Source organism: Gossypium hirsutum, chromosome D10 (assembly GCF_007990345.1).
Source record: "Gossypium hirsutum isolate 1008001.06 chromosome D10, Gossypium_hirsutum_v2.1, whole genome shotgun sequence".
In the NCBI taxonomy this organism is placed as follows: Eukaryota; Viridiplantae; Streptophyta; class Magnoliopsida; order Malvales; family Malvaceae; genus Gossypium; species Gossypium hirsutum.
Genome location: NC_053446.1, coordinates 47,602,677 through 47,625,549, shown reverse-complemented (window position 1 = coordinate 47,625,549; position 22,873 = coordinate 47,602,677). Strand labels below are relative to the sequence as shown.

General features: G+C 33.8%; 2 protein-coding genes across 4 annotated transcripts; both read right to left on the bottom strand.

Annotated features, from left to right (window-relative positions):
• Positions 1–722: 722 nt before the first annotated feature.
• On the bottom strand, positions 723–4,267 carry LOC107915613 (receptor-like cytosolic serine/threonine-protein kinase RBK2). The gene is made up of 9 exons (XM_041102411.1): positions 3,482–4,267; positions 2,863–2,969; positions 2,379–2,771; positions 2,038–2,289; positions 1,808–1,962; positions 1,649–1,728; positions 1,424–1,559; positions 1,197–1,346; positions 723–1,117 (listed from the first exon to the last, which is right to left on the bottom strand). The coding sequence occupies exons 1-9, from the start codon at positions 3,514–3,516 to the stop codon at positions 953–955; spliced, it is 1,473 nt and encodes a 490-aa protein (XP_040958345.1). The 5' UTR covers positions 3,517–4,267; the 3' UTR covers positions 723–952.
• Positions 4,268–4,389: 122 nt separating this feature from the next.
• On the bottom strand, positions 4,390–7,199 carry LOC107916110 (uncharacterized protein At4g15545). 3 transcript variants are annotated; one of them, XM_016845273.2, is made up of 9 exons: positions 6,479–7,199; positions 6,315–6,383; positions 5,891–5,947; positions 5,765–5,807; positions 5,494–5,577; positions 5,083–5,310; positions 4,918–4,960; positions 4,717–4,795; positions 4,390–4,628 (listed from the first exon to the last, which is right to left on the bottom strand). In XM_016845273.2, the coding sequence occupies exons 1-9, from the start codon at positions 6,755–6,757 to the stop codon at positions 4,536–4,538; spliced, it is 975 nt and encodes a 324-aa protein (XP_016700762.1). In that variant the 5' UTR covers positions 6,758–7,199; the 3' UTR covers positions 4,390–4,535. The 3 variants fall into 3 exon arrangements, with proteins under 3 accessions (XP_016700762.1, XP_040958346.1, XP_016700763.1); XM_041102412.1 differs by having other exon boundaries at positions 4,717–4,792; XM_016845274.2 differs by having other exon boundaries at positions 5,083–5,304.
• Positions 7,200–22,873: the final 15,674 nt, after the last annotated feature.

Below are 22,873 nucleotides of genomic sequence, written 5' to 3'. Positions count from 1 at the left end.
TCAAATACTAATTATGATTTAAAGTATCTAATTAGTTTTATTTTGTTAAATAATGCTTTCTTTTCATAAATTTTTTTGGTTTAATGGTAAATTTGGCCACTAATGTTTATATATTTTGTCAAAATGACCCTAATTGTATTTTTGAGCTTTTTTAGCCATCAACCTTTATTCTTGTTTTTCAAATTGATTTTTTAACAGATTTGATGAAAGTACTGTTAAAAAAGTTAACGGGATGATATAGAATTTCATATGTGAAATATTTTTAATAAGATGTAATCTATTACTTAAGTAACCCAATAAGATAATTACATGTGAAAAATAATAAAATAAATCATATATAAAACAAAGCAATTTAAAAAAAATAAAATTAATGGCTAAAAAAGACTCAAAAATACAATTAAGACCATTTTGACAAAACATATAAACATTTGTGGGCCTCATGTAGTTCACTAGACTGTTATAAGATTTACCCTTACTTTCATTACCAAAAAAAAAATTACCTTTTAAGTATTTTTTTTCAATTGTTTAAATAAAAGAATAATAATGTTATCTCAAAATTATATCTTCAAAAAAATATTATCTTAAAATTATCAAAATATTGATTATAATTTGTAAATCCCAATTGTAAAGCGATTTTTTTAATATGTTAATATATATATGTGTGTGTGTGTCATGTTTGGAATTTTTTTATAAATATAAATAGAATATAAATTATTAATATGTAAAAAAACATGTGGTGTTTATATTATATTTTGTATCGACTGGTCTATCTTTTTTTCCCTTCTTTCAAACTGTTCCAATCCTTCAAATGTTTGGGTTCATTTGATGGAAACTACAACTTGAAAAAAAAGGATGTAAAAAGCTAGAAGAATCAACAATCAAAATTTGGAAAAAAAAATTCTTGGAGAAGAACCAAATTTTCAGAATATATATTTTACAAAAAAAAAAAACATTATGAAACTTTGTCATTCTGAGAATTTTGACCATTCAAACAGTTAGTTGAATTGTATTCTTCTGTATGAAAGATCTCGTCGGAGAAAGTCCTCCGATGAGGGCACTTTTCTTGTTCTTTCAGCATCTCAAGGCATTTAGGATCACCTTTAAGCATGCCTACAACCTGCAGTGAAAATGCAAGTTTCTGAATTATCTACAGTTTTACTTGGATTGCAAGTAACATGTAATGAAAAAGGACATGCCTGACTCATTTGGGGTCGATCCATCGATGACTGATTTATACAAATAGAAGCTGTTGCAATGGCACATTTTAACTGGTCCAGGTCATAGTTATTCCCGAGAGCTGGATCAACGAGCTCGTTGATCTTATTTTCTGCAATCAATGGTTTTGCCTGCAAGTTGAATCATGGGATTATTCAACAACGGTGGTGATGTGAGTGCAAATTCACTAATGGTAAACCAGATCTACCAAGATAACAAGGCTTTTTTGTGAACTATCGACAGCTCGCCTCCCGGTGATGAGTTCCAACAGCAGTACGCCGAAAGCATAGACATCTGTTTTTTCATCGACTATGCCGTGCATGAAAAGCTCAGGAGCAAGGTAACTGTAATGACATGAATTCAGGTTAAATTTTGTATACAATAAAAAGAACTTTTAGATGTACAGAAATCAAGTGAGTTTTCAACTATGAACCCAAATGTGCCTTCGACTTTGTAGACTGTATGATGTGTCCAATTATCGGGTAACCACTTTGAAAGGCCAAAATCAGAAATCTGGAATCACATTGGAATGCCAACATTAAGCAAAAGGTACATCTTTAGAACGATAATGATTTTTGAGTTCAAGTTTTACCTGAGCATCAAAGTTCTCGGAAAGCAATACGTTTGCTGCCTTGATATCTTTATGGATAATTCTCCGCTGGCAACCTTCATGAAGATAGCTAAGGCCTTCGGCAGTCCCGACAGCAATCTTGAATCTGATGCTCCAAGTCAGTTTCTCCTTGGGGCCTGTAAATGAATGGCAACAAGTTATATATGAACACGTAAAGAAATCAAACTTGAGAGGCTTAGCAGAAAACAAACCGTAAAGTAACGATGACAGGCTTCCATGGGGAGACAATTGAAGAACAAGGTACATGCCCCCTTCAACCCCATAGCCAATCATTTTAGCAATATTGGGATGGTCCAGATGAACCATAATTCCAAGCTCAGACAAGAAATCCTCGATCATCTCTTCCGGTGAACCTTTCATTAGCCGCTTAATTGCAACAAACTTCCTGTCTTTCAATTGCCCTTTGTAAACTTCTGCATACCCTCCTTGACCTATCAAATTTTCTTCTCAAAAAAAATGGAAAAATGAATGTCAATGTAATAGGAATTGGATTGAAATTACAAAAATAATTATCAAGTAGTAGGAAAAATACCATGGCTGAAGTTATTGGTTGCTTCCTGAAGCTCTGAGAGTGAAAAGTTCTTCCAGGAAGATTTTAAACAGCGTAATTCTGCATCCAGAGCGGAATCTAGTGGAACCGTGTCTTCTCCGCCTTTTTTGCCCCTCTTTAACGGGAGCTTAGGTATTAGAGGAGGCAATACTTGAGAAGGGATTCCGGGTCCTTTTTTCAGTAAACGAAAGAAGCCGCGCAGATGAACAAGACCAGTCAAACTCAGTTGGCCTTCAGAGTCCGTTGCGGAGTTAGATTCTTCTGATGCTTCATTTGTTAGTTCTAGAGGTTCTGCATTCCTTGAGCAATCTTGAAGATCACCTTTTGGAGACAATGCATCGATTCTCTTCAATTCGGCGCCTAAAGATGTCAAGTCTAACATCGCATATGATCTAACATTAGAACAATTATCAAGTCTCTTAACCATATCAACTCTGAACAACATGGAAATGGATGATTGGTATACCAATAGATGTAACTGAGTCGGAGAAAGAAGTTCGAGGTTTTCTCCTTATAAAACGAAGAGGCTCCCATTTCTTCTTTTCGGTGCCAGTTTTATCGGAACTTTCAGCACTACAAGAGGGGGGAAAAGGACAAACAAATGATATGAACAAACATAAAATAAGAAAAAACAAAGGCAGCATGAAACAAGTGAAGAGCAGGCATGGCAATAGCTATAAACAGACATGAGCATAGATCCTGTCCGAAGAAAAAGGATCAGAGAGATTAAAAGAGCCATTGAATAGGCACCTGTTACAAAACTGAAGGCAGGGGAAATCTTAAAACAATCTAATGCAGAATAGAAGAGATAAAAGAACAAAGCATGGGGAAAAAAAAGCATACATATACTCTTATCTAAACGATAAATATATATATATTTATACATACAAGCATCACATGTAAAAGAGATTTGAAATCATAAAAGTACAGACACATCAAAAGCCAAAAGCTTATATCTTCCAGGTTGTGGTAATCCTTCCAAAAATTTATAAGTAGAAAGGCAATGCTGCAAAAACACAAACATATTGAAAACAAACCAAAATGAGAAAGAAACTAAAAGGCCGAAAGGATGCAATTCAAAGTACCATGTAGGAACAGATGCTTCTATTCTGTCCCCCATGGTTTTTGAGATGGATCAGAACCAGGGAGACCTTAGAAGCCAAAAGAATAGGCAACAAATGACAAAGATATAGAGAGAATAATGAGAAATATGAGAAATGGAGTAGAGGGTTGCCATTATTCTCTGAGCTTTTTCTAATATCCATTTAGTATTTCTGACAGATAATCTCCTTGTGCCTAAAAGTAGGTTCCCTCCCATTTCATCATCCTTAATCCATCCCCCTTTTTTTAGAAGAAATCTATTAAAAATAAATGAGAATATATTTTTAATCCTATGTTTAGCAAATCTCAAGGAATGTTTAAGGCTTGTAAGAAAGCAGGCTGGGGGTTCTCTTCATTGAGCAAGTTTGGGCCTTTGACACGTGGAAGAAACCACCATGTTTTTTTCTTCTTTTTCTTCCACTTTCTGTATAAGACCTTTATGTCAATCTCTTTTTTACTGATTTTAACCAACAAAAAAACTTTTGACAAGTTGAACAGCACAGGGATTTGTTACTTTATTTGGAGCTTCAGACCAGATGAGCTGGTATTTGCATAAACTTTGGATTTTCCCACAAGAAATGCTTTACTTCTTTGCCATCAAACTAATTAAAAATATCGGTTCAAGATTCAACCAGATCATCCAATTTGATTAAATAAATCATTAAAAATTTTATAAAATAGAAAAAACTGGTTCAATTGATTTTTACTACAAAATTCACATGAAAGTATGATCCTTAGAGGGAGATACAAAGAAAGACTAAATATCTTCGTAGTGGTTAGAGAGGTTAACTACGAACCCAGAGTTTAACTCGGTTAATTCATACAAGTTTGGAGTTGTAATCTTTGAGGTAGATTTTTTTTTCACCAATGGAACAGCAGATGAACAGACTTATAGCCAAGAGAAACAATAGCATTAATTAAGTGTTCTTTTTTTTTTTTTCTGAAGGTGTCACAATACAGGCTTTATTGGACAACTTTACACCAAAAAATTTACCAAATAAATCACAAGGTGGAGAAGCCGATGACTACTCAGCTGATTTAATGGACATTGCGATTAATCAAACCCTCAAATATTGCATAAAGATCTCTGTTATCCGGGCCAAAAATCTCCTCTGCTTTCCTCAAAGTCTCCTGCATAAGTCAGAAATAAACAAGATGAAAATGCGGCATTGTGAAACAGATAAAACAAAGAAGAGGAGTTAGTCAAGACGTCGCTTACTTCTCTCGTTTGTTTGTGGGAGTTTAGTTCTTTAACATTTGCCAGGAATGCACCAAACTGCTCATACGACAAGCGGCTCCTGATGAAAAAAAAAACAGGTGTGAGATATGAAATTAGGCAAAACTTATGTGATTGGGTTCATCAACCACAACAGCTTACTGTTTCCGCAACTGTAAGTTTTCACAATACAAAAGTATTTACCTGACTTGACGGAAGAATTCTTTCCCATCAACCCGAGTGCGACCTGAAACATATCCAGAAAGAAGTCATGAAATGATATTTAAAATACTACACAGTTGCATTTAATGTGGTACTGCTGAACTACATATCCAGCTCTTATTTTAGAATAACAGTTTTGAAGCTAACCAGACTGTGATCCAGAATCGGAGCTTGATATTGATGACCTATCATCAAACATGCCTCTTGAGGTAGAAAACGAAACTGCATGTCTCCTAGGAGACACTGGCTTAGATGTCCTTGTGGGGGATACAGAAGCTGACACACTTGGTGGAGAACCCGGAGGAGTTAGCCGCGGTGTGCTTGTTTGTGATGCTAGCAGGAGGCCATGAGGTAAGCCAGGTCTTGAGGCTGACACTATAATGGTACCCAGTGAGGAAAATAGATGACAATATGAAGAAAAGGGGAAAATAAAATATTTCAGTGCTCTCAGTAGCGATCATGGAAACAGAAAGATCTTCAGTGTGCAGTGTGTGGAAAGAGACATATTTAGGTATAAATTCTACAGCTATGGCAAAACCAACAAAGACTGAAGTGTACCATCTGAGTCACGATCCTCTGCACCCGAATCAGAGTACTGGCTGCGCATTGAAGCAGTTCTTGAAATCAAGGCAGAATCATCTTCTGGAAAATTGGAAGATACCAAGGGTTATCATCATAAGCAATGACAAGCAGCGTAAGCATCTGACAAAGAATTGTAAGGATGACAACTTCTAATAGTGCATGGAATGTTCAATCTAGATCACAGATGCACTACAGAAATGAAGTTCAAATGCGCTCAAATGAGTGAACAGGAAAAAGAAAAACATACCTGACAGTGTTGGCTTCGCAATGATTGGAGGACCCCCTGTGGCCTGTATGGAAAACAAGATTTAGCAAGTCAAAAATCTTCAAAGCATCATTCTAAAAGGGAATCCCTGGAAGTGGAATTACTTACAGAACTTTCATCGTCCTCTTGAAGTGACTGCATAAGCTTCCTTCTAAAGACCTCCAACTGCACAATCGCATAACAGTCGACCCTCAGACTAAATTGCCTAGTAAAACCCTTAACACTACTTCCCACTTCCCCAAAACACCAATTAGCTCAAACCACACAAGCCCTTGATAGATCAGATACATCAATTGAAGGGCACACTCAAATTTTCAAAATTCAACATACATATAATACACAAGATGAAAAACATTCCAAATCATCAAGCAATGCTCATGCCTTCCCATATCAGGGTTCTAAGAATGCACGTTGGTTATAAAAATTTAATGGGAACCCTTTATTTTGCATGAAAAATAAAATTCTCTTCAACATTTTAACAGTCCTATTAACAATTTAGTGAACCCCCCCCCCGGTCCAATTAACAATTTACCTTGGAAACATCTCTCTGAAGCTTCCTTACAGTATTAGAAAGCGAAGCATTATCTTTCAACAAGCTCTCCTACCAAAGAACAAAAAAAGGAAAGACAATTGAATCATTAAAATTCTAAAAAAAGGAAGAAACAAATTAAAGACAGCAAACCAGATGGAACGTACCTTTTCTTGGTCGGCCATAACGAGCTTATTCGAGGTTTCAGACAAAGAAGTCTCGAGAGCATCGATCTGGGCACACAAGTCGGCGATTTGTTGGTCTTTCTCGGTGAGCTTGTCTCGAAGAGAAGAAGACTCGGCTTCGAGTAAAGACACGCGGGTGGAGAGAGCAATGGAGGTGATCTTACGGGCCACATCGAGTTGATCAAAAGGATCGGAGGGTAATACTTGCAATAATTCCTCGGGAAGATCGAAGGTGGAACCACCCGACTCTTTGGCCAACATTTTTATAACTCTCTCTCTCTCACACACACACACACACACACACAAACACAAACACAAACTCACACTCCAATCTCTTTTCTATTAGTTTCCTTTTTTGTTTCGCTTTTTCTATATTATATATGAAGAAAAAAACTGAAAGGTATGGGGATTAGATAAATCATATAAATGGTTGGATTTGGATTTCAGACATGGGGTGAGAATTGAGAATGTCAGAGTGTGTTGGGTATTTTTCTTTATGACAAAACAACCAACATGTGGCCTGCGAAAGGATAGGCAAAAGAGAAAAAAGACAAAGTTTCTAGTGGTCTGCTTTTTTAGCTGATTTCTATCTCTTTGGTTCAGAAACAGACATAGATTTTGGTTGGTCTTAAAATGGCGTCGTAGTATCGGCCACGGCCATTGGGGAGCTTGGAAGCTTTTTCATGGGCTTCATGATGGTTGATGATCATTTTACTCAACCTAAAACAATATGTAAATATATCAAATTGGGCCCAATGAGATTTGATCCATGGAAGAAATTAGGAGATGTAAGCATTTTTCAGATAGCAACATAGATTCCATCTGAATCCAAAATCATAACACTCTACACATTAATATTCATTTCATTTCCTCCATTATCTTGACTTTGTGGTAAGTTAGTTCATCAAAATATTTTTTCACCCGTTTATTGCCCTTGCTGATCATCACACCATCTAACTTTATTAAAAAAAGAAAAAATTATTTTAGCTTTCCATTTAACTTTCGTCTCTTTTAGTCATTAAATTTGAATTTTTACCAAATCACTTCAAAATAGATAAAAAATTAAATGTTTATTAATGCACATGGATTGTCATGTAGATGACACGTTAACATTTAATTAATTTTTAAAATTTGAAAAATATTCATGATATGAAAACCAAAACAAACAAAAATAAAGAGAAATGTTTTTAAGAAATTTTATAAATAAAAATTCAAAAAGATAGAAGAAGAGAAGAAAAAAGAGGAACCTTCGATGACATGTTGGTTCATCAGGTTTTAAAACCTCACACTAAGAAAAGGAAAAGAAAAGTTTATTTCTAGCCAACAATATTTTTTCAATAGAATGTTTGTGTCTTTTTAATGGTTACAATTGCAACAATGCGAACTGACCCAACTTTTACTTAATTTCTATTTTTAGTTGATGAATGGAAAGGATGAAGGCTTCGGTCATGAGCCAAAGTTGCTAAAGTTAAAGGTTTTCTATAACTTAATAAATTTTATGTGTTTTTTAATTTATTACAATTATTTAGAACCAGAATTAAATTAACCATCACATGTAAGGTTGAGTGTTAAACATTTTACAATTATGATTAAAATTATATAATATGTAAATATTAAGAATAAATTCATCATTATATTAATTAAAAAAATAATCATTTATAATAATTGATTGACAACAATATAATTTATCTCTTAAAAACTATAATTTACTCAAATAATAATAATAAATAAAAAGGAAGGAAGGAGAAGAAAACGACATGTTGATTTATTATAATTATGGAGACATAACTGTTGAATTGGAGGCAAGATTTGATTGAAGACATTAAATAAATATGTTAATCTATAGATAAATAAATTTTAAAAAAAAAAGATGAAGAAGAAGCAAAAAGCATGTTTTTTGGGAATTTATTCTAATACACTGGGTGCCTTCCAACTCAGAGATGATCTATAACTTTTCTGTCTGGATATAGCTGTTTTCCTTCATGTCTTTCCAAACTTTTGTAAAGTTTTTATTTAAGGGTAGAAATTGAAATTTTCTATATATTGGACCTCAAAATAAGATAATAAAAAGAAGAAGAAGAATGATGACTGATAGAAATAGTTGCAAATGTATTTGAAATATTTAAACAAATAAAAAAATTACTAGAGTATAGTAATTGTAGGGGTAGATGTAGCTAAGTGGATCAAGGCAGTGGATTGTGAATCCATTATGCGCGGGTTCAATTTCCGTGTCCATGTAATTTTTTTATTTTAAAAATATATTTTTTTGTTTTTGTAAAGATGAAGAAAGAAATAATCTCTCCTATTTACTCTGTCGACGAAAAATTAAATTATCACTATATTTATTCCTTTTTCTACTTCTTCTTCCAAGTGTAGGATAACTCCAAGAGGTTACAACTCTTTTTCTACCAATGGGAGCCCTCCCTTCACCCCATAGGGATGGTTTGCAGGGTTCATAACTACTCCTACTACAAGACGCTTATCTAGCCAACATTTAGATCCAGCTCTATCCAAACTTTTCTGGTTCACTCCAACATTCCCCACCTATCCGACTATTGCTGAGCAGTTTTTGGATATCAAACGGCCCCAAAAGATAATTTTAATGTGGCCGATTTCCCCTCCTTTGCAATCAGTTTCGCAACAACACCTACTGCTCCAGTTAATTGTCCACCTCTTCCAAGTGTAGTTTTTATGTTATGTATGGTCGTGCCTAAGGGCATATCAGTTGAAGTAGATTCTTCTTTTTGATCGATCAATCATAACCCCTTCCCAAACTGTACAAGCTTCTTCCAAAGCATATAGCTTTCTGGATGTAAATGATAATATCTATATAGATGGATTCGTATAATTCTTATCATATAATTCTTATATATATTGTATAATGAAGTACCAAATGAGTGGATATATAGAAATCCAAATCTGTCAAACCACTTTGTTATGATCTTCTACATCCTAGGTCTTCCCATTCCGTCATCTAGCTTATGTTCTTCATGTAGCATTCAGACTGAATGACTCTATGAAATTACATCGATACTTCCACATATTATGGGTAACGTAGGAGACATCTCTATTTTCCCCCCAGAGAATCTTTAAAATTAGCACTGCTTAGCTTTGAATTCACTTTTGACCATTAAATGAAATATGAATAACTCGTCCTCCTCTCTTTGAAACAAGAGGCGCTTCTGGTTCTATCGGTGCTTGAAACAATTTTGTCTTCTCTATATTACTATATCTCTAGAGTCAATAATTTTATATGAGGAACTACTAAACTCAACCACTTGCTGTCGTTACTTTTCAGTTTTTTGTTGAGGTCTATCCTGTAGAGGTACTCAAATTGGATTAGTGATCGATTTTTAGGTTTCATTGTAAACCTAGTTGGTTCCTTCAAATTACGTAAATCAATAGTTCAAACCGCACTCAAAGGTAGGACATTTCCCATTTTTATAGGAACTTGTGTACCAGAAACAATGATATCTCCAATTATAACCCTTTTAGAATGTAAAATATATCTATTCTTACCATCCCCATAGTGTATGATTATATATTTCATACAAATTCTTTTTTAAGAAAAATATGTAATAATCACAAATAACATAAAACCTTCAATGTAAATATGCATTGGACCATGAATAATGGATACATGAATCTTTTGAAATGTTTAATTTAAATAATATTTAATATATGCATTAAATATATTAAATTTTGTCACACCCACATATTTTATGTAAAAACATATTTTATTTTAAAATTAATTAAATGATAAATACAGGTGGAGTGGTAATAAATTTGTATTTTAACACTATTGAACACATGTTTGATCTTTAGATTTGTAATTTTTAATTCTTTTCACTTAAAGATGATACGAAAGTATGAAAAAACAAAAAATGTTATTTATACTAATATTAATTATAATTTATTAGAAGAGATATTTTTGTAATTTTATAATTGAATTAATGATCCAATTAAAGGTGATATCAACTCAACAAAATGCTTAAATAATAGCTCGAGAACCTCTTAACTTCCAAAATGGCTAAAAAAACTATTTGTTTTATAATTGGAATCATTTTGGTTTGATTTAGATATACATATTTACTTTTAATTTGAAATTTTAACTAACAATTTGAACTTATTCAAACTTAGAACTCAATAATGATTCAAATAAAAAATACTCAAACTCGAAATAATCCCAACTAAAAATGACTAGATAAAGAATATCCAAACAAGCATCTCAAAATTACTCAACTTTAAATTATATTTTTAAAATAATTTAATAAAATAATAATTATAAAATAAATTATTTGTTTTAATTTATAACATGTAATTGTCATTCTGGACTGTGATTGAATGTGCAATTATGATTTGTCATGTATAGATTAAACATGTCTAAGTGTCACAGACTTAGATTTTCCGCCTCGCGATCCATGCGGTCTTAGGCAATTTCGTCGCTCCAAAAACGCTTAAGTCAGCCTAACTCCAAGCAATTGAGGGTTTAATATAATTCCTCTAAGGCACCAACACAAAGCGAAACCAACTCAAAGATGAACGAAGAATAAAACAACAACAAAGTCACAGAAAAGCTAAGAACACAAGAGATAAAGTTTTGAGTGAATGCTCTCAAGAATTCTTATTACTCAAGAATGAAGTGATTTACAATGAGGGGGAGAGGCATCTATTTATGGTTAAGCCTCCCTAATTTCAATGGTACAAATTAAAGTACATCAATGGCTAAGATTAAAAGCTATCTACAAATCAAATCTCTAAGATTATAGAATCATATCTTCTAAGATTTACATTTCATATCTAAGATTGCATTTCTTCAAAGATTACATTCCATATGTGCCAAGCTTTGTAGATGGGCCTTCAATCTCTCAAAGTAATAGGCCAGGCCGATTGGGACAAATGATCTCCCTTGAACTTGATGGATCATACAAGTGTGTCATGGTTGCAGGCTCCCATGCGCAACCCATGACATTCTCCCCCACCTGTTCTAGCGACGCCCTCGTCGCGTCCTTTGCATGGAACTAGTCTATCTTGTCTTAGAACTACCACAAGGCCTCGGTGGGTTCCCAACATGTCTCACTATCGAGAAATCCCTTCTATCGAACTAAGTATTCATGTCGTGGCCAATAGTACTTTCGTCTGATTATACGGTCTGCCTCGATGCTTTCAACTTCATGATCATAAGAGACCTTTTCCCCTATTGTTGCTCGTTTGGACTTGTCTAGATTTAGATCCTCTTGATCCTCATGAAATGACTTAGGCATACTTACATGGAACACTGTGTAGACTTTGAGCTTTGCAGGCAACTCCAGCTTGTAGTCCACTTTGCCTGCTTTCTTCACAACTTAAAAGGGTCTCTCATTCTATCACACAAGCCCCTTGTGCAAGCCATTATGTCGTAAAATCAAGTGTAGTTTAGCAAGGAATGAGTTACCAACCTAAAATTATACATCCATTTGATTCTAATCTACACACTTCTTGTTGCGCTTACTTGCCTTGTGTAGACAAGCCTTAGCTAAATCATTCTGCTCTTGTCAATCCCTCGCAAATTGATAAGCCGTTGGATTTGATCCCGCATAGTGAGTCACAATAGCATTCAGTGTAAGTGGTTGTTGCCCCGTTATTATCTCGAACGGACTCCGATTCGTAGCCCCACTTCGTTTCAAGTTGTAAGAAAATTGGGCTACATCCAACAACTTTGGCCAGTCCTTTTGTGTGGCACTCACATAGTACCGAAGATACGTCCCCGACAACGCATTCACTTGCTATGTTTGACCATCGGTTTGTGGATGTATACTAGTGGAAAAGATCAAGTCTGAGCCTATTAACTTAAACAACTTCGTCCAGAACCAGCTCGTGAATCACCCATCGATCATTAATGATAGACTGTGACACTCCCCAATATTTCACCACATGTCTAAGGAACAAATTTGTGCGGCACTCACATAGTATCGAAGATACGTTCCCGACAACGCATTCGCTTACTATGTTTGACCATCGGTTTGTGGATGTATACTAGTGGAAAAGATCAAGTCTGATCCCATTAACTTGAACAACTCCGTCCAGAACCAGCTCGTGAATCACCCCTCAATCATTAATGATAGACTGTGACACTCCCCAATATTTCACCACATGTCTAAGGAACAAATGAGCTGCCTCCTTAGTAGGACACTCCTTGGTCGATGGAATAAAGGTTGCATACTTCAAAAACTTGTCCACCACAACAAAAATTCTTACAAACTGGTAGTACTAGAAAGAACATATGTTTTCTCGCTACTTATTGGTTAATTTGTTCCCGTTTAGTTATCTTTAGCACATATTTGAGCATTTTCAGTTCAGTAAATTGCATTTTATAACTCAGTGGATCTTAAACTATTTATACTTAGTTTCGTCATGTTTGGGTATTGATGTCGCTACATGAGTATTCCCAGATTGCTCCCAGAATTGTCGCCACACCTGATGTAACAACCCGTTTTTTAGTGAAATCAAAACAGTGATTTTGGGACTACAAATTTGAATTTAAAAAATTTATTTTATTACTATTTTATTTCCTAGAGCATGATAGAAATACCGTATAAAAATTTTGTTAAGAAATTTTACCGTTTACATGCTCAATTTGATAAAAGGACTAAATCGCATAAAGTGCAAAAGTTGAGTTCTAATAGCTAAACGTATTAAATAGCCATAGAATTTTAAAGTGGAGGTCTTTATATGGTAATTAGACCATAATAGTGATAGTGGAATATCATGGCTTGACATTTTGTGTAATAATTAAAGTTTATAAAGGATAATTAAGTAAAATAGTAATTAATGATAAAATAAATAAAACAACTTCCATTATCATATTTTCCAACCGATTTTCACAAAGAAGAAACTATTTTTGGGTGCTAGGGTTCAGCCATGCTTATTTTGTCCAATTAGGTATGATTTTTGTCTTGTTTTTAATTATTTCTATGCTTTCGGGATTGTTGTAACTTAATCTAGCTAGCCCGGGGACTAATTTGTGAAACTGTTAAACTATTAGGGTTTTACCATTGATGAACATGCTTGAGTTTTGATGTAAAATGGTTTTTAAATTCTGAGCTCCCCTAACTATAGCGTCTCCAAAAAGGATATAGTCGTCTGCAAATAAAAGATAAGTAATGATTGGTCCTCTGCGACAAGCTCTTATGCCTTTAGTAGTACCTTCTCGTACGGCTAATCTCATTAATGACGATAATCCTTCACTACAAATTAAAAACAAGTAGGGGCTTAGGGGATCTCCTTGTCGTAAGCCTATTGTAGGTTTGAAGCGTTCCCCTATCTCACCATTTATGCATATCGAGTAAATTACCGAACTAATGCATCTTAAAACTAAGTCCACAAGAGATAGCGCAAAACCCATATTTTACATAGCTTTTTCCAAAAAAACCCATTCAACTTTATCATACGCTTTACTCATATTGGGTTTAAGTGTTATCCCTCATTGAAGACTCATTCTTTATTGTTTGAGAGCGTGCATTAGTTCATACAAAAAAAGAATATTATCAGTAATGAGTCTTCCTAGAACAAAAGCACTTTGGGCTTCATCAAAACATATGTAAAACTTTTTGGAGCCGACTCGCAATTGTTTTGGAAATAAGTTTATAGATAACTATGCACAGACTAATAGGACGAAAGCTTTTAAGGTTAGTCGGATGTGCCACATTTAGAATAAGAACTAAATTTGTCAAATTAATTTCATCAATAGATCCTTCTTTATTCAAAATGTCAAGACAGAATTCCTTCACCTTATGCCCTACAATATGCCAAAATTTTTGAAAAAACAATGTAGAAAGCCATCACTTCCAAAATCCTTCGTTGGCCACATACTTTTTAACACAATAACAACTTCTTCCATCGTGTAGTCAAAAGCCAACCACTAGTCCATATTTGCTATAATGCAACTTTCAATACCAGATAGAATGTAGTCTAAGTTCCTAATACCTCTAAAAGAAAAAATATTTTCAAAGTGTTAAGCAACTGACTCAATCCACGTCAACTTCCTCACCTAGCTGACATGGCTTGTTTTTTGTTTTTAATTCAAATCAGTTAGGATTGGATTTGTTTATTTTTTGAACAGTTTGAAAGATTCAAACCACTGTTGTATTCTATCTCGAACACCTAGTTAAACACTTGTATTTATTTGTAATGCAAAGCAATGAAAATTAACTCTTGTCGTTCAAACCAAAATTGCTTCTCTTTCATGGTATCAGATTTAGCCATCTTTTAGGATTCAACGCCGCTCTCTTTTTTTTTCTCGATCCTTCTTCTTCTACCATGGGAACCACCGATGCTGATATCTCCGTCATGGCATTGTGTTCCGTCGATCTAATTCAAATGCTTTAACTGCCTACTCTGATGCTGATTGGGGTAGAGACAAACTTGATTGAAAGAGTACATCGGCTTATGTTATTTATCACGGTGCCAATCTTGTTTCTTGGTGCTCAAAGAAACAGAAGACTGTTGCTCGTTCCAGCACTGATTCTGAATACCGAGCGCTTGCTACAACTGCCTCTAAGTTATACTGGCTTTGTTGTCTACTTCGTGAGCTGCGACATCCTCTGCCGTTTGCTCCTCGGATATGGTGTGACAACGTGGCTGCTACATACTTGGTTGCAAATCCAGTTTTTCATTCTCGCTCAAAGCATCTTGAGCTCGATTTTCACTTTGTTCGAGATCAGGTTCGGCAGAAGCATCTTGTTGTTTCCTACATACCCACTGTGGATCAATTGGCTGATGCTCTCACTAAGCCACTGTCAAAATCACATTTCTTGTTGATGAAAGACAAACTGCTGGTGCTTCCCCCATCCATTTGCCGGGGGGGGGAAGGTGTTAAGCAACTGACTCAATCCACGTCACTTCCTCACCTAGCTGACATGGCTTGTTTTTTGTTTTTAATTCAAATAAGTTAGGATTGGATTTGTTTATTTTTTTAATAGTTTGAAAGATTCAAACCACTGTTGTATTCTATCTCGAACACCTAGTTAAACACTTGTATTTATTTGTAATGCAAAGCAATGAAAATTAACTCTTGTCATTCAAACCAAAATTGCTTCTCTTTCACAAAGTACCTCTTTGCCACATCAACCATCCCTTGTTGATCCATGGTTGATTGTCCTAATTCATTCTCTAATTCATCAATTCAATTCATTCTTCTTGGGATGCGAAGTTGTGGAAAAACTATGTTCCTATCTCTCATCTTTAACCAATTTACCTTATCACTTTGCTTTTAGTATCTCTCTTCGTTTTTAATTTCCAAATTTAATTGTATCTATGTGTCAAGTAATTCTGCTAAATTTTGGTTTGTTCTTTCCATTCCATCAATTTCTTCCAATTTCGTGAGCAGTCTCCTTGATGCCTCTTTTCTTTAATTTTTAATTCCCACTATCCAACTTTGTAACCCTTTACTTAGAATTGCTAACTGCTCCACCACACTTCCCCTACTTTGCTCCCATAACTTTTTCACCTCCTTCTCACACAACTCTTCCGTAGTCTACCATGATTCAAATCTTAAAATCAATCATTTCCTATTCACTTTTTCAAGTTTTGTTTGAAACAATAGAGGGCAATTATCAGAAAAGGAATATGACAAATGCCTGGTCGTGTATTCAAGAAATAACCTAATCCATTCCAAATTTGCCACCCCTCTGTCAAGTCGTTCTTTAATATTCGTCTCCAAGGGGTTGCCCCTTTCCCATGTAAGCCAACGCCCTGTATATCTTACATCTTCAAGATGACAATCTTCTAGTGTTGCCATAAATTCCTCTATGCATCCTTCTTCCCTTGGCAGACCTCTTTCTTTTTCAAAAGAGTAAAGAATTTCATTGAAATCCCCACAAACTAGCCATGGGGTAATCTATTCTCTTCCTAACCCTCTTAAAAGATCCCATGCTCCACTCTTTCCTCGAGCTTCTAGGGACCCATAAAAACCTGTCATTCGCCACTTTGACCCAACTCTATCTTCTTCAATATCAACATCAATATGGTTTATAGAAAAGCTTCTTAGGCTGACAAGTAAATCCCCCTTTCACCCTACACTCAAATCTCTTCTCGTGCCCAAAGCTGACACATCAATCCCATTATAGAACTCACATTGTCGTCATACTCCTTCCATTCGCTTACTATCCAACTATCTCCATAAGGAAGATAATTCGGGGATTATGTTGCTTCAAAGTACGTTAAAGTCTCCTAATGCCCCGTGTATTCGTTAATATTTGAGTTTTGCAAATTTCCTCACATTTCTCAAGCACTTCAGCCATGAAAGATCCGATAGATTTTTCCTAAAGTTTGTTTATCTGGCCTAAGCCTTTTATTTCCATCGCTAGTCATTAGAGGAAGCTCTTCACTATCGTCTTCCATAGCTCCCCTCCTCGTTCCTTCACACAATTCAATTTCCTTCCCTTTATCTAGAGGCCTTCTTCCTTCCAAATTGAACCCTAAGGTAGATCCCATAAAATTTTGTGGTTGCCTTAGATAAAAAAAATCAAGCCAACCTTCTACTTCTTTCAGTGTTTTGACTTCCCCTATGCTCCTTAAAATTACCCCCATTATTATCCTCCCTCAACCATAATAATTTTTATTTTTTGTTACAATTTATATATTAGTAAGTAAATATATGATGTTAACATAAATTTATAAATTATAATTATAACCATAATTACTATACTAATAAATAAAATATTAAAGTAAATATAATAATTATAAATTTAAAATATGATATCTATTGTTTTACTATTAAGATAAAATATATTTTTGTTTTTAATTAATCTTATAATTTATTTGAGAAAAAAAGCCTAAATTGATTAAAATAATAAAAACAAAAGGCAAAGTAGTTGAAAATTTAAGATTACGTCCGTAATCTAAGATAACCTAAGGAATAGATTATAATATCATAATGAGATTACACCGTATATTACAACATCTTGACACTATTTAAGAATGTAAGATTTGTTGAAAAATCTAGTTAAGAAAACGATTTACAGTTATTGTGGAAGTTTAAAAATTTTCAAAATCAAGTTGGTTTATGATATTTATAATAATAAACTTTTACAGAAAAGTACATGTGCTTTGTGCGAGATAAATTCAAGTCGATCCCAACCTTCTCCATGAATTGTGTCGAGTGTGGGCTCGAGCAACATGAATAAAAAACAAAACATGAAACAATATTATTGCTTTCAATAGGAAAGTAATTCACTCAATAGAAACCAATAAATATTGTAATTCCCAAAAAATAAAACTTATTCTAAGTAGATAAATTACTACTATTTTCTGACAGAATAACGATAACTCAATAATCAATAAGTGAGTGTATTAGGTCCACCGTTAACATCTATTTACAGGGAGAGATAGAAAAATCTTGGTTGAATAAGGCTTAAAAAATATTATTATTTAAATAGAAAACACACTCCTACTCTAAGTAGAGAGGGATGGGCAACGCATCCTAGTTAATAATACTAGGGTTGTCATCATTTGATTCTACATACAATTCATTTATGGTTTGAATGAGCTAGCAGAGAGACCGTTAACATATATAATTAGGGCTCAAATAATTTATAATTAAGTTACAGCTTTTTGCCTATTAATTTTATAAACTTATTTAGTCATAAAATCATTCCATCATAGTATCGTGGCTGAGCTCTCCCTAATTACGTGTCATTATGAAAACTACTTAATAAGTGCTCATCCAATGACCTTGTCATAAGTGTGTTACCCTCATAGGATATTCTTAATCTCTTTGGGATAAATCTGTTCTCCTAATATGATCATATTTTATCTCATGGTAACCATTATATCTTAATTCATGAAAAGTTAATTACTATCAAATAGTAATTAAGTCATTTATCAGAAAGAAAAATAACTCGTGACTACGTTTACTTTCCATTTATCATGTAATGTTAATGAGAGGATATCATTTACCTATTAGTTGGGCTATGAATTCCACTATTATAAATGATGCTACATACCATAGAAGTTTTATACCTAGTGCACCAGCTTTTGGCTTCTTATCTGTTAGAACTCAGGCTTTTACTTACATCAAAGTATACAGGTCACACATGCATAGCCTATCATCCACTCAGGATTAAGGTATGTCAAACTATGAACATAAAAAGTGAATAAATCCATAGACGGATCTAGAACCTATTCTATTTTGATCCTATTTGATATATTTTTAGTCTAGTCAACCACATCTACGTCTCTATCTTTTGGGAGTCATTCGTTCCGATGCTCAAAACAAAGTATCTCCCCTATTGGACTTGATAGATGATATATTAATCTTTCAATCTGTTTGCTCATTTCCAATTAGACTAAGGACATGTTTAGTTTTATCTACTAATACAAATTGTCTTTCCATATTACAATTTGACCACGTTATTAGTTAAACGTTAGATAACCAATGAGTCAATATTTGCTTCCGTTTTGCTTTGTGTGCAAACACATTGAGGACAATATACAACGACTATTAATGTAATTAATGAATATTTTATTAAACCAATTTGTTCGAAAAATATAAGTATACAAAATGAATTTCCTACACTTAGGGCACTAGATCTAACAAGATTATGGGGTGATTGAAATGTTGATGTAACACCTCTTACCCGTATTCATCATTGAAACAAAGTAAGAAGTGTTATCAAACAATCTGAAATATATATATTTTAAAAATTTTTTGACATAATTCCTTTTCATAAACATTCAATTCCTCCTGCAAATTCTCGAAACATAATTTCAAACAACTTCAATATTTCAACCAAATACAATTATATGTTCAGACACAATTTATCCATCCACAACATTCTAATTACTTTGTTAATAGTTTAAGGAAACAATTTATCAATTAATATACACCAACATTTTAAACCAAAAAATATTTTATACATATATATATAAATTTATATCACATTACATTAAGTCATCTATACATGCCATTTTTCAAAGTATTGGTTGCAAAATACCCAAAAGATGATGATGATTAGTGTGGATGATGTTCTGACCCCGTCCAATTCCCGAGCTGATTAATATCACTATAAAAAAGGGAAAAATAAAGAAGAGTAATCTTATATCTTAGTAAGTATGTATGTAATTGATAAATAAATTTCTAGCATGATACCATATATAATATAATTTTTATCACACATAAATCTATTATCTATTCTATTTCCAGCAAACTGTTTCTCTGCGTCATAGTCACTAAATTATTTTTATCCGGAGCTACGGAACTCCAAATTAAGATTTGTAAATTTTCCTTGAAACTAGACTCATATACCTTCTTACCATAAAATTTAAAAATTTTTGGTTTGGCAAATTAGTACAGTTTATTCTCTAAAATTCCCCTATTTCACTGCTTGACACTTCTGCCCTCTCTTCACTAAAAGTCAGTTATCTCTTAGTACAGAGTTCAAATGATGTTCCCACTTATTTATTTTGAAAATAGATTCAATAAGAAATTTAATAATGTAAATTGAAAAACATAATTATTTTTGTGCAATTTTTAGTGATTTTCCAAAATCAAAATGGAGGATTTCAAAATCGTTCAGACCTTGTCTCACTAAAATTCCAATATCTCAAAATATATAACTCCTTTGGCTATTCTTTCTATTTTATGTGAAATTAGACTCATTAAGCTTTAATTTCATGTCTTATTCAACCACTAACTCAATTTCTATAATTTTTGGTGATTTTTCAAACTAACATCATTGTCACTGTCCAAATCTATTCTATTCCAACATCCCTCATTCACATAGCATTATAACCATTTATTTTATAACACAATACAAGACTTCATCACTTCAGTAACTCTTTTGCAACTTATCACGTTCCAATCACATACTCATATCTCATTCAACATGTCGGTATAACAACAAATATTTGGGGTTTTTCACACAGTACTACCCATGTTACTTTTATCATTCGATACACATAATAGCCTTCACATAGTACTACACACGTGATCAAGTTTTATGGTTCACGTAGTAGCCTTCACATAGTACTACACACGTGATCAAGTTTTACAGTTCACGTAGTAGCCTTCACATAGTACTACACACGTGACCAAAGCTTTTCGGTACACATAGTAGCCTTCACACAGTACTACACATGTGGCCATCATTTATCGATTCACATAGTAGCCTTCACACAGTACTACACACGTGACCAAAGCTTCTCGGTACACATCGTAGCCTTCACTTAGTACTACACATGTGACCATCATTTATCGATTCACGTAGTAGACTTCACACAGTACTACACATGTGACCAAAGCTTCTCGGTACACATTGTAGCCTTCACTTAGTACTACACATGTGACCATTATTTATCAATTCACGTAGTAGCCTTCACACAGTACTACACACGTGACCAAAGCTTCTCGGTACACATTGTAGCCTTCACTTAGTACTACACATGTGACCATCATTTATCGATTCACGTAGTAGCCTTCACCCAGTACTACACACGTGACCAAAGCTTCTCGGTACACATTGTAGCCTTCACTCAGTACTACACATGTGACCATTATTTATCGATACACGTAATAGCCTTCACACAGTACTACACACGTGTTCATCGATACCTTATTCAAATCTTTACCATTTCGACAGTTCCACAAGTATTCTTACTTTCCAATAATTTACAATTTTTCCATAGCACATTATAATATCAATCTTTTCACTCAACTCCATAACAAATTTAATAATTCGATTTAAATCACTTCAACCATTACTTACAGTTGGTATATCCATAAACCAAGCTGATTTTAAACAAATCAACTATCAATTTCAAATTTCTAACTTTAATATGACAATTTCATATCCAACCCTTTCGCATATATTGTCACGAAATATAACAAAAATAATTATAACAATGTATTAATTACATACAACTTACCTCGATACAAAATGTAAAGATTTTGGAATTTAATCCCCAATCTTCTCTTTTCCCCGATTAAGGTTGACTTCTCGTCTTTCTTGATCTATAACAGCAAATTGAGCTTGTTTAACATTCACATTTATTAAAACAAGCTTCGACTCAAATTTTGTCAAAATTACGATTTTATCCTTAAACTTTTGCATAATTATATTTTTGTCCTCAAGCTCGAAAATTAAATTTCGCTCCTTATTCTTATGTTTTACAACATGCTGAACACTTTTTCCTTCTATGGCAATGTCAAATTCTCACTCTAACATGTACTTATGAACATTAAATATTTTTACCGATTATGTCGATTTACCCGTTTTCACTTAAAATCGGCTAGCAAAATTTATTTAACATAATTTTAAGCTTCATATTATACCATAAAACATCAAAATAAACATATTTCACCTATGGGTATTTTTCCAAATATGAACCTTAGGTTAAATTATTGCTAGAATAAGCTAAATTAAGTTACCGGGACTCCAAAAACGTAAAGAACATTAAAAACGGGGCTTGGAATCACTTACTATGGAGCTTGGAAGCTTGAAAACCCTAAATATGGCTTCCCCCTTACTGATTTCGTTCACCATGGAGAAGATGACACCATTTTTGCCCATCAATTAACTAATGGTCTAATTACCACATAAGGACCTCCAATTTAAAGTTTCATAGCAATTGGACACCTCTAACATATAGAACCCAACTTTTGCACTTTTTACAATTTAGTCCTTTTGACTAAATTGAGTGCCCAAATGTCGAAATTTTTGAACGAAATTTTCACGAAATTTTTTCGTGAAATTGTAGAACATAAAAATATAATAATAATTATATTTTCACTCGTCAGATTTGTGGTCTCGAAACCACTGTTTTGACTAGGCCTAGAATCGGGCTGTTACAGAGAATCTAAACAACATAATCTTATTCTGAAATATAATATTATGAGTCATAAAAATAAGATTTAACCAACCAAACACACTCATAGTTCATATAATACATAAAATAGTATAAGTTGATGCACAAATGTCATTGCTCGCAAGAAAATCCCAAAAAGAGGAGAAAAATAAACAGACAGTAATCACGACATTAAAAATATTCAAAATCTAGAGATGCATCACATTGATCAAACCGTTGATATTTGCATCTTAGCCCCGCCATCATCAGAGCAACCTGATGACGAACATCAGTTCATCAAGAAACCACTATCAAAAGCCTCTAGATATTCATTGCATCAGTGATACACAAAAAGCTAAGTCTTAAATGACCTGTCCTCTTCAGCATCTTGGAGTGCACTTTTGCGAACACTCTCCTAATGAGATTCTTCCAGAACAGTTCCTAATTGATCTGGTGTCGCTCTTACTTGGAAAATTTCATATATACTTCAAAACATGACTAACAGGAAAACTAAAAAACTAAAACTAAAACCACCATGTAACTTTGAAAGAAACC

Bases quoted from the DNA above. Each gene is read 5' to 3' on its own strand.
- LOC107915613 (XM_041102411.1), bottom strand. From the start codon at position 3,516: ATGGGGGACAGAATAGAAGCATCTGTTCCTACATG. The intron at 2,290-2,378 runs GTATTTTTCCTA...TTTTTTGAGAAG, and splicing joins AACCAATAACTTCAGCCATG to AAAATTTGATAGGTCAAGGA. The intron at 1,560-1,648 runs GTTCATAGTTGA...ATGTCATTACAG, and splicing joins AAAGTCGAAGGCACATTTGG to TTACCTTGCTCCTGAGCTTT.
- LOC107916110 (XM_016845273.2), bottom strand. From the start codon at position 6,757: ATGTTGGCCAAAGAGTCGGGTGGTTCCACCTTCGATCTTCCCGAGGAA. The intron at 5,578-5,764 runs GTATGTTTTTCT...CCAATTTTCCAG, and splicing joins TGCGAAGCCAACACTGTCAG to AAGATGATTCTGCCTTGATT. The intron at 4,961-5,082 runs GTTAGCTTCAAA...GATATGTTTCAG, and splicing joins CGATTCTGGATCACAGTCTG to GTCGCACTCGGGTTGATGGG.